At 41.4% G+C, this 11,174-nt stretch overlaps 1 protein-coding gene across 1 annotated transcript; it reads left to right on the forward strand.

Annotated features, from left to right (window-relative positions):
- The first annotated feature begins 227 nt into the window (after nucleotides 1–227).
- On the forward strand, nucleotides 228–5,399 carry vtnb (vitronectin b). Its single transcript, XM_079566577.1, has 8 exons — nucleotides 228–411; nucleotides 875–991; nucleotides 2,419–2,667; nucleotides 2,735–2,874; nucleotides 2,951–3,107; nucleotides 3,356–3,514; nucleotides 4,702–5,043; nucleotides 5,107–5,399. Exons 1-8 carry the CDS (start codon nucleotides 348–350, stop codon nucleotides 5,238–5,240), a joined length of 1,362 nt encoding a protein of 453 aa, XP_079422703.1. The 5' UTR covers nucleotides 228–347; the 3' UTR covers nucleotides 5,241–5,399.
- Nucleotides 5,400–11,174: the final 5,775 nt, after the last annotated feature.

Consider the following 11,174-nt stretch of genomic DNA (forward strand, 5'->3'; position numbering starts at 1 on the left):
TCATTCATGTATTCACATTGTGTGCAAAATATTGATTTTGTGTTACTGAAAATAAATACAGTATGAAGTGACTAAAAGCAACTAAAACCTTGAAAATGGTATTGGTGTTTTTGGGGGGCAGTGCTTTTATCTGGGACAGTGTTTAATGATTATCGCTGCAGAGTTCGCTCCGATCACAAACGCCTCGGGGTCAGTGCCTTTTCAAAATGATCTATTGATATTCTGCCCACAGTCCTGCTCCAAACTGGGCCACTCTCACAGGGCTGTTTACTGCAGACGGCGAAACAAGTCCAGACACAAAGGGAAATAAATAACAGCGTTTTTATTGGGTATTTTTAATTATCAAAATGAAGCCAACAGTGGTCCTGGTTGGGATCGTCCTGTTGGCGAGTGGTAACTTTGCAGCAGAAGGTAAGACTCCATGTCCTATCGTAACATGGTTTGCCCTGAAATACTTTTGTTATTACTGTGAGGTTATCTGGAGGAACATTGTGTTTTAAGAAAAGCTTGTGTCTGAAGTTATTTCTAATTGAATAGTTTTATAAATGACTGTATTTTATCTATAACATGCTATATTTCATTTGAGTCGTATGTCCAAAATATATAATGCACCCATGTCTTTAATACAACTGTGGTTCTCAATTGGTGTTGCTTTTAGACCCACCATCAACCTACCACGACAAGCCGCAATGCAAATAAAGTGTAATTTAATAATAAAGAGATTTAGGTACAAAAGTATTTAGCGACACACCAATTGAGAATCACTGTAACACTATTCATCCAGTCCGTATTCACATGTGATGTTGTTAAACCTGTTATTGCATGAGTATCATTCTGTCCTGCACTTTTTGACAAACAAACTGGTTCTTCCCAGAATCCTGTGTGGGCCGCTGTAGCTCCTTTAACCCCGGGACCAAATGTCAGTGTGACTCGATGTGTGCGTACTACGGAAGCTGCTGTCCCGACTACGACACTGTTTGCCCCAAAAAGGGTTAGTCACGTAACAATAGGCATCAACAGAAGCTAAGAAAACACTTTTTTATGGATACGTTTTCTTTGGGTTAGTAACTTTGTAGTAATCTGCAACAGCAGGTACCAAAACAGTATTCTTACCTCTATTTTGAGTTATTATGTTTTTATATTCTATGAAATCTACATGCACAGAGAGACCTTTCTTCTGTATCATAGGCAAAGAATGGAATTTGCAATAGACCTGAATGATCATAAACACCACAACTATGATTAAGAGGAGTCGTTGTCACTATTGTTGACAAAAGTTCAATAATCCGTCATCTGCACTGGGTTGTTTAGTGTTGTGAATTAGTTTAGAATTGAAAATCACTGATCACTGTCACAATAAGCCTCTCCCCGCTAAAAGATCATTAGTTGCTGACGAGGCCATATGAGATCAGAGGTACAGATTGATAAAGCTGCCACAAGGAGACACAAGGGGGCGCCCTTCCCAATGTAAATGTGAATTGACTTTCTTCAGAGTTAGACTTTAGGTCAGACACCATGAGTGACAGTAACATGATGGTAAATACAGAGTGGCCTTTGCTTTCTGTAAAAAGGCTGAGGCCTCACTTTGGTCTGTCACAGACCGACAGGTGAAGAAGGAAGTCATGGAGCTTCTGCTTTAGAAACTTCTAACTTATAAGAGTTAGATCATATTCTGAAACTCAAATATGCAGTAAAGACATAAGATATACGGAAAATTATTATTGCAATTACAAAAAGCAAAGACATGATTGATGCGTAAGTCGGTCAAAAAAGTGTGAAAGTCCTGAATGTATATAATTTAAATATTAGTTAATTATTAATTACTTTCATTCTACAAAAAACAACAACAAAACCGTTTCAATTATATCTGATGCTGCCATGTTTGTCCTAGTTCCTCTGAGTTGTGGTGGATCATGGTGGACCATGACAGATGTGGACAGGACTGTGGTAGATCTACTTCTACTTTAAAGAAAATAGTTACTATGGTAACTATTGAAGAAATTAACCTCATGAGCTTCTTCTGTAACATCTGTCCACATCAGTCCTGCTGCACCATGACTTAGAGGAAAATGACAAGGGTTTGCTTTTTTGTCGAATAAGAGTAATATTTTAATTATATAGATACAGAATGTTTACACTCATTACAAAGGAATACTTCTACTACTTCAATCTTGTATTCTTACATTCAGTAGAAGTATAATGTTCTAAAGCAGAATCTCCATGACTTCCTTCTTCACTCTGTGACAGACTGAAGAGCAATGATGCCTCAAATGTGCATCGAACGCTAAGATCCGAGCTTTGAGACAAAAATATTAAAACCCAGGGCTTAGCAGGTTAAAACAGAGCATGTTACAATGTTGTTGCAGGTGTCAGGTTTAGCTTCCCTTCAGTTATTATCAACTATCATTCTGTCTTCAGCTCGAGGAGATACTTTTGATGAAGATGTGACTGAGATCATGACAACGGCGGCTGAAGCGTCGCTCCCTCCCACATCGTTCCCTCCCACATCGCTCCCTCCCACGGTCCCCACTGTCCCCTCTGCTCCAGTGATGGCCCCGACCTCGCAGGGTCCCACAGAGGCCACTGAGCCAAACGCAACCACCTGCAGCGGGCGACCTTTCGACGCTTTTCTCCAACTCAAGAACGGGTCAATCTACGCATTCAGAGGTATCGAGAAAAGTCACTTTTTCCAGAATCATGCAGCCTAACAGATTTTTGCTTGATTCTGTTTCAGGTGAATATTTCTTTGAGCTTGACGACAAGTCTGTACTTCCTGGCTATCCCAAATTAATCGAAGATGTTTGGGGGATTCCCGGCCCCATTGATGCGGCATTCACAAGAATCAACTGCCAGGGGAAAACTTATATTTTCAAGGTATCAGCATCTGCCTATTCATTGAACCACATTACAGTGAACAGGTCGTGGTCTCACCTGTGTGTTGTGTCCACAGGGGAACAGGTTTTGGAGGTTCGATGGAGACGTCCTGGATGAGGATTACCCGCGGGACATTTCGGTCGGTTTTGACGGGATCCCGAGTGATATGGACGCCGCCTTTGCCATCCCCGCTCCGAGCAGCCGAGGGAAAGAGAAGGCCTATTTCTTCAAAGGTACTTCAATGGACAAGTGACTGTCTTGAGTTCTATCAGGGGAAAGAGAAAGTAAATGTACAGATAAGATGTGTAAGAAAATAAATGTGAATGAAATATTACATAAACATTTATTAAAGGAAAAAGGGGGAATACAAAATGATCATCAAAAACAAAGATCATTCACGTAAATAAAAATCAAACAAAAAAGCTTCAATGGGATAATGATCAGAATTCAAAACTTTTCTGCCTTTGTTTTGTGTCTGTAGACAACAAGTATTACCAGTACGAGTTCAAGCACCAGCCGACTCACCAAGAGTGTGTGGAGATGACGCGCTCGTCTCCCTCGGTTCTGTTCCGGAGTTACACCGATCTGTTCTGTGACCAAACCTTCGAAGACATGCTCAGTGATCTCTTCGGAAACCCATGTGAGACTCATGAGTACTTGCTGCAACATTTTGGGATTACATTTTCAGAAATAGTTTGTTTTGGGTCAAAGGAAGAATTCAGATTAACTTTGGTGTAGTAGGCCTATGTCAAAATCATGCAAAATGTTGATTATTAGGGCGTTATCCCACAAATATCCAGACTGTTGCTCCAATCAGTGTGCAAGTGTTGTCTCCATGGGCAAGACACTTCATCCTTCTTAATCTGGACTATGTCTGAAAGAGCTGTGTGTGAGTTAGTTATTGGTGGTGGGGGCTGAGGGGCCTGTATACTTTTCCGTCAGGTGTGGCTTCATTTTTTCATTATCGAACATCTAGCCTGATTTATTAAGTCTGAACAAAGCAAGATTTGAACTTCAACAGTAGAAAGTAGATTATTCAAAGAATATAAGGAAAGAGTTAAGCCTGTCTCTATTCAGATATGGAAGATTTATTAAAATCTCTTAACCCCCACCTGAACCGAGGATGTTTTCTCCAGTTTGGCTGTATCCAAATCTAAAAGCTTCTTGAAAAAAGGAGTCTAAAGAGCGACAAAAACAAAAGGAAAACGAGGATGAAAACGACAAATAAAAAAGAGGCGAAAATGCAATGAAAAAGTGATCAAAATGGGACCAAAATGAGATTAAAAAAAGACACAAAAAGTGACAAAAAATAGGAAAAAGTGGCAAAAATGTGCTAAAAAATGCAGTAAAAAAAAGCCACAAAAAAGTCACACACTGAGTCAAAAACACAATAAAAAGAGCCCCAAAATAGGCAACAAAAGAGTGACCAAAAGCAATGAAAAAGTGTCAAAGAAAAAGATCCCTTTAGATCAGTTTTGTAGGTCTTAGTTTTCAAATGAGGCGTTAGACTGGGCTGTAAGCTTTTAGATTTGGGTAAAACTGAACTGAAGAAAATGCACTCGGTTAAGGAGGGGAGTAAATGGTTAACACCTTATTTCTAAAGGACAACATTACATGACAAAAGCTCGTTTATGTCAGTAAAGGCACCTGTATTGCTGTCACACTGTTGCACAAAAATATTCTTGAATTGTAAAGTTTTTGTGGTTCAATGTTGTTGTTTTTTCAACCTGTCTGCATCCTTCACACAGTAGTGCACCTCTTATTTTACCCCTATTACTAAAACAACAGATTCCTGCATTCGAAAGTATTTCCTCTCTCCATCCACAGTCAGTAGCAGTTCCCCGACCGGCCCGCGCCTCATCAGCCGGGACTGGGTGGGCCTGAGTTATCCCGTAGATGCAGCCATGGTGGGACGTGTCAAATTCACCCCAAAACCGACTCCATCTCCTTCCCCTGTGACCATGGCCAAGCGCCACAGCACCAGGAGGAGGAAGCTCAAAAAGAGGCGAAAGACCCGCCACGTGTCTTTTGAGGATATCTTTGACGACCTTTTTGATTTTGGAGATTATGTTGATTACACAGACTACAGCAACCTGAGACACGTGCACCAACCTCAGCCACAACAAGCCAAGCCGACGCCAGTGCAGAGCGTCTACTTCTTCCAAAAAGGTATAAATGTGTTTGTGAGATCGTTTTAAACATGTTGTTACTATTATTCCTTGTTATTTGTAGATAAATATACCAGAGTTGACCTCAAGAGGAAACGTGTGGACAGCGTGCGTCCTCCTTACCCACGATCCATAGCAAAATACTGGCTCGGCTGTGAGTACGAAGAGACGCCAGACACCTCCAGAGCTGAAAAATGAGAGATGGACTGTTGAGTAATCAAACTGGATACATAGCCGACTTTTCAGGACATCAGCGGAATATAGCACACAAAATAAAAATGTAGAGGTGAAATTCATTAGTTAATGTTTGGAATACAGTGATATCTATGTGTAAAATCTGTTAATAAAAATATTATTCCCCAAGTTTATATGTTTTTGTATATTGCAGACTAACCATGAGTATATGTTGAATTTAGTTTAACATCTTGGAAACCTCCTCACTGATTTAATAATGAAATATGAAGTCACTAAAATAAGGCCACATATTTCTGGGAGAGCAGCGCCATCTGCTGGACAATGTAGAGAATAATCTGGTTATTATTTCATGTGTTATTCGTCATTTTACGGTATGTACATTATTAAATTACTTTGTGTACGAGCAAAAGGCTATTGTCAATTAAGACAAACATGCAGTATGTAGGCCTGTGCTAGCTTGCTTTTTTTGCAATGTTTTTGCCAGCTTATGCTGCTAGTGCGTGAGTTTCCATCGGATTTGGTCCTATGCAAAAGTTGGCAAACGCCTGAAATGTGCGCGTTTGTTTGTATACTTTTATATTGATGAATGGTGACAAACTACTCGTGATTTGTTTCAGTTTTGTTGTCGGTATCGACTAGCTGTGCGTCTTTCACGTCAACAAGGTGTTTTTTTGGCAGAAAATACCTCAAAGAGGCGCGATGATGCTTTTCCTGGTGAGGAATCTTCTCATTTATCGAGCGCCTGTGCTGTCGTGTCTGTCTATCTATCGTCTGCACATGATCATGTCTATGTTATGGACGAATCCATTTTCGAACACGGTCGGTTCGACATCTACTGATTTAGCTGAAACACGAAACTGTGATGTGAGCTTGGTGTCACGTGGTGGTTTCGCCGCATCAAGATATATAATAAAAGATATCAACACAAACAGGAAGAAAAGGCACCGCTGGGATTCGAACCCAGGATCTCCTGTTTACTAGACAGGCGCTTTAACCATCTAAGCCACGGCGCCACGTGACGATAGGGGGAGCACTAGAGTTTAAGACCAAAGACCCATTATGTGCTTGGAGCGCTTCATGTGGGGGGAGCAGTGACAACAAAACAATTGAGCCAGACTGAACTGTTCTACTTTAAACTAAGGAGACCCTCATCCGTGATCCACAGTTTAATAACCCGATTACATTTGTAAAACACGGAGAGAAAGTTTTCATTGGAGTCTGCAGCATAGACTAGCGCCAGCAAGAGAGGCGGGCTTTAGGGTAGAGTATCCAATCAGAGACAATCTAACGCGTCACAGTCGGCTGTGGAGGCGAGCAAGAGAGGGGACAAACAGCACAGAGGATCCTGCCGAGCGCACTCCCCGCGCCTGAGGAAGAAAGTAAAGTTTGTGCAGCAGCAGAGTTGATGCGGTACATGGTTCCAATTTGCATGATGTGGAATGTGAGTCGTAAATGTTGTGCTGTTCTGCACAATGCGGGACACACTGGGAGAGCACTAAACATCAATCCAGTTTCATATTAATCAGAATATATTTTTATTTTTGTGATAAATAACGATATCCAAATTACATATATTTAGATTTTGATACTTATGAGACCAAAAACTCCGCATAAATATTATTTAATTACAAAAGAAAGCTATAAATATACACTTTTCTCTGTTTGTTGTGTAAAAGTTCAGTTGAGAAGGTAATCGATCATCGCTGCCGAGATTTCCAGATCAGACAGGTTGAAGTCGCCCAGATCCTGTAGGTTGAGGTCGGAAAGGTCAGACGCGGACTCCTCTATGTTGCGTTTGTCACCGTGGATCACGTTTGGCGGGTGCAGTGCGCTCTGCTTTAGCCCGGGCTTGGCATTCCTCCTGTGGGTCTGACAGGGTTGATGGTCTGCCTCCAGAAAAGCCTCCAGCTCGTCGGGGACGTCCCACTCACTCAGCGAACTGTGGAGGGAATATGCGTCCCTGCAAAAGCCGCTCACGTCCAGCTCATCCATGTGGCTATGGCCCTCGCTCTGTCCGTACAGTGACCCGACCTGATCCAGGGACTGCGCCTCATGGATGTCTGAGAGCTGGCTGGAGTGGGGCACTTTGGATGCAGTGTATCCGGGAGACGGGTACAAGCTCTGGGGCGACGAATTAGGGACCTGGGCGAATGGTGGACTGGGGGGACAGTGCTGAGGCTGGAAGGATTCTGGGCTGGGCTTTGGGGTCTCTCGTGAGAGCTTCTTGCTCTTGAAATATCGGGCACGACGATTCTGAAACCAGACCTACAGGGAAGAAATAAAACACACATTATATTTTTTTTAGCCTATGGATGTATTGATTAAAGAAAACATGAGGTTAAGCAAGCCACAATTCAATCTTACCTGGATTTTAGACTCAGGTAAACCAGTCAGAGAGGCTATGGACTCCTTCGTCTTGATGTCTGGATACTGCGTAATGGAGAAGGCCCTCTCCAACTCGGTCAGCTGAGCTTTGCTGAAGGTGGTGCGCTTCCTTCGTCGCTGAGTGTCTGGACGAACGTAGGGCGCGTGGTTGTGTACTAAAGTGACAGAAAATTGGTGATGGGTTAATTTTATTATTCTCTTTTTTATTTTATTTTTAAGACAAAAGCAAGAAATAGACATCGTTGACTCACCTCTGTTTGGGATGTGTGCGTAATCATCGATGTTGTTGAGATCCAGACAAGTGCTGGACCAGTAAAAAGCGCTCAACTCAGGCACAGTAAAATCATCCAGTCTGTGATCCATGTCTTTTCCCCAAACGCGTTTAAAGTTAATCCGAAAGCTCCTGCTCCGCCCTGCCGAAGACTAACCAGAATGCACAGGTTTTTATACTGGTTTGGGGGACGGGTGCCAATCAACCCCCCCTCACTGCACCCACCGCCTGCATATGTTTACAAATACATGCCTTTGATGTGGTGCACCCCCCCAGACCACGAGAAAGCATTAACGTGCCCATTTAGGCTGGACGAGCTCCATAAGGTGGAACCATGTCATAGAGGCAAGCTCTAAAAGCTGTAGCTTCAGTTTCTTCATCAAACTTGCATGGCGGTGTTGAGCTCACGTGTTGGTTAACTTTGCCTAACTTGCCCATATTTTTTTTTGATCCATTCCAGATTTGCTGACAGGTAAAAGCTCCGCTGACACCTTTTGACACACTTTGAAGCCAAGTCTAGTCAACATCCTCTCCATGCAGCGCGCGGCCTCCCGGTGCGCATCAGGTACAGATCTCTATAGCCGAGCGCGCGCTGATCGTTTGTGCACAAAGCTCTGGACGTGTATTGGAAGGTGCTGGTGAAGTGGGCCTTTGGGCAGCTGTAATGTGTCAAGGTGACAAACCGGGCTACTGTGTTTCCACCGACTGAGACATCAAAACAACGAGCTTTACGCGCGCAGTGGACAGACGGTTGCCCAGACTTGTTCATTACAACTCAAATCACCTGCCGTTTCTTCTACTGTGAAATGCCACGCGAGGGACGTAGCATACTCTGTTCCACTGCATAAATAAATGGAAAGACAACTGTTACACGTTTCTGCTTTTTTTTTTTTTTTTTTTTTGCGAAAATCTCGAACTCAGAACTGTTCGGTGATCGCTGCTGATTACCAAAGAAATATGAAACAAAGGCAGTAATCTGGGAAACAATAGCGCCCATTACGAACATAACTGGCAGCAGAACTGAAACAACCGTCACAAACGAGCAACATATCGATACTAATAAGTGAGGAATAGGCTATCGAAACTCAGGCAGTGCTGGGCAAGTTACTGAAAAATGGTAATGTATTTTATATTAGTGATTACAGCTTTAAAAATGTAATAAGTTTGTATTACATATTACTGTTTAAAAAAAATGTAGCTGAGTTACAGTACTTTGAGTTACTTTTGAGTTACTTTTGGCAAAATGTAAACTGAATATAGAAAAATGCCACAGAGCAAAAGTGCATTAGGAGATTTTTTTTTTCCCCTTCACTTTCCCCCATTCTCTTGTGTTTTGTAAATGCAGATCTTATACACCAGTGTCCAACTTGATTTTGCATGTTGCATGTTATTGTAGGGGAGTTTGGCCTTTTTTCAGTCTGTGGAAGTTTAAAATACGACCAAAAAACTCCCGGAGAGTAACGGATCATGTCCAGATTTATTAACACAAGCAACAATCAAGAGAGCACAAATTCAGAGAGGCGATGCTGCATTCAGAGCTATTCCCATGTCTCCCTCAAGTCCTTAAGCATTTAGACATTCACATATCATTATATAGTTGTTACAGCCCTTGTATACGTAGTCAAAACAAATTGTTCAATTCTCAGGCAGCTGATACGGTCCTTAGTTATAAACAGAATAACTGACATATTATCTCCACAGTTATACATTGAAATGCTCGTATACCTTGAGTTACTTGAATTGTAATGACTAATATATTCCTGTATTTTGTCTCAGTGATATGTTATATTGCTTAGTTGCTGAACAAAGCAATTTATTTTTGTAATACGTCACACCCAACATGTGACTCACATGTACATTCAAACATGCTTCATTTTCCAAAGACTTGCCTCATCATGTAAGAGCCTAATGACAGATATTGTGTATAGGCGACATCTGGTTGCCTGCTTTTAAATTAGACCACGTGATGTCACTATTGTCATGCTCAATCACAATTATGGTATTTCATTTGAAAGGATTTTGTCATTCATTAAATGTGTATTATCATGAATCTGAAATGACTATGTGCCCTTTAACCTCTTAACCCCCACCTGAACCGAGCACATTATCTACAGTTTGGCTTTACCTAAAAGCTTCTTGAAAAAAGCATCAAAATAGCAACAAAAACGAGAAGAAAACCAAGATGAAAATGCAACGAAAAAGTGGCAAATGTGACCCAAAAAAGTGACGAAAGTGCAGCAAAATGTGATAAAAACTCAAGAAGAAAAGTGGCAAAAATGTGTCAAAAACACACACAAAAAAACACAAAAAAGCAACCAGAAAGTGACAAAACCAATGAAAGTGCAGCAAAAACTGAACAAAATAGTGGCAAAAGTGACGACAACACAGCAACAATGCAAGGGACAAGATCTGTTTAGATCAGTTTTGTAGTTTTTTTTGTAGTTTTGTACTTTCAAATGAGGCATTACTCTGGCCTATAGGCTGTAACTTGTCCAGTCCAAAAGCTTTCAGATTTGGGTTAAACCAAAGTGGAGAAAATGCCCTCGGTTAAGGCAGGGGTTAAGAGGTTACAATGGAGCCCTATTGACACATGGTAATACTGACCCGTAATATCATGAGCTTGATAATCTTATATGCACCAAATGTCAACAACATGTGAATTATTATAATTATTAAAATAAAATATAATAAGTTTCATCAATACATCTCAAAGACGCATCATCAGTTGTAACATAATTGTTACATTATCACATACAATGTTTTGAGTCCTTTTGCACATGTTCTAGTGAATAGGTCCAGTAGTTACAGAGATTCTTGTACATCAGGTCAAATATCTAATATACCTTTGATGAACATGTATTTGTCACATCCCGCTGGAGGATTTATTTATTTGCCTTATTTAGCCCATGTGCAGTCATTGTAATGGTTAAAGGCAAAACATAGAACTCCGGCCTGGTCTCCACCTCAGTTCCAAAGCACCTTTTCAAACGTATGTCATTTTACTTCGGCGTACATGACCTCCATACCAGTTCTTCTCAATACGCAAGCGGCCCATGTTGTTTCTGGTATGTATTCCCAACAAACTCAGGTGGTCACCCAGTCCCAGATCTTGCTCCTCCGTCTGATTTTTGGCCTTGACACCACTGTGTGAATGACGCTGTCCTCCACCTGCTCTGCTGCACTCACACAATACACAACCTGCACTGTTTGATGTGGGATGTCAAAAGGAAAACAAAAAAGAGTCCACATTTCCTGTTAAACTCACGGATTTTTGGGCACTA

This window comes from Gobius niger, assembly GCF_951799975.1.
Source record: "Gobius niger genome assembly, chromosome: 11".
Taxonomy (NCBI): domain Eukaryota; kingdom Metazoa; phylum Chordata; class Actinopteri; order Gobiiformes; family Gobiidae; genus Gobius; species Gobius niger.

Coding starts and splice junctions, on each gene's coding strand:
- vtnb (XM_079566577.1), top strand. CDS start 348: ATGAAGCCAACAGTGGTCCTGGTTGGGATCGTCCTGTTGGCGAGTGGT. Junction 412..874: donor TGGTAACTTTGCAGCAGAAG/GTAAGACTCCAT, acceptor GGTTCTTCCCAG/AATCCTGTGTGGGCCGCTGT. Junction 2,875..2,950: donor GGAAAACTTATATTTTCAAG/GTATCAGCATCT, acceptor TTGTGTCCACAG/GGGAACAGGTTTTGGAGGTT.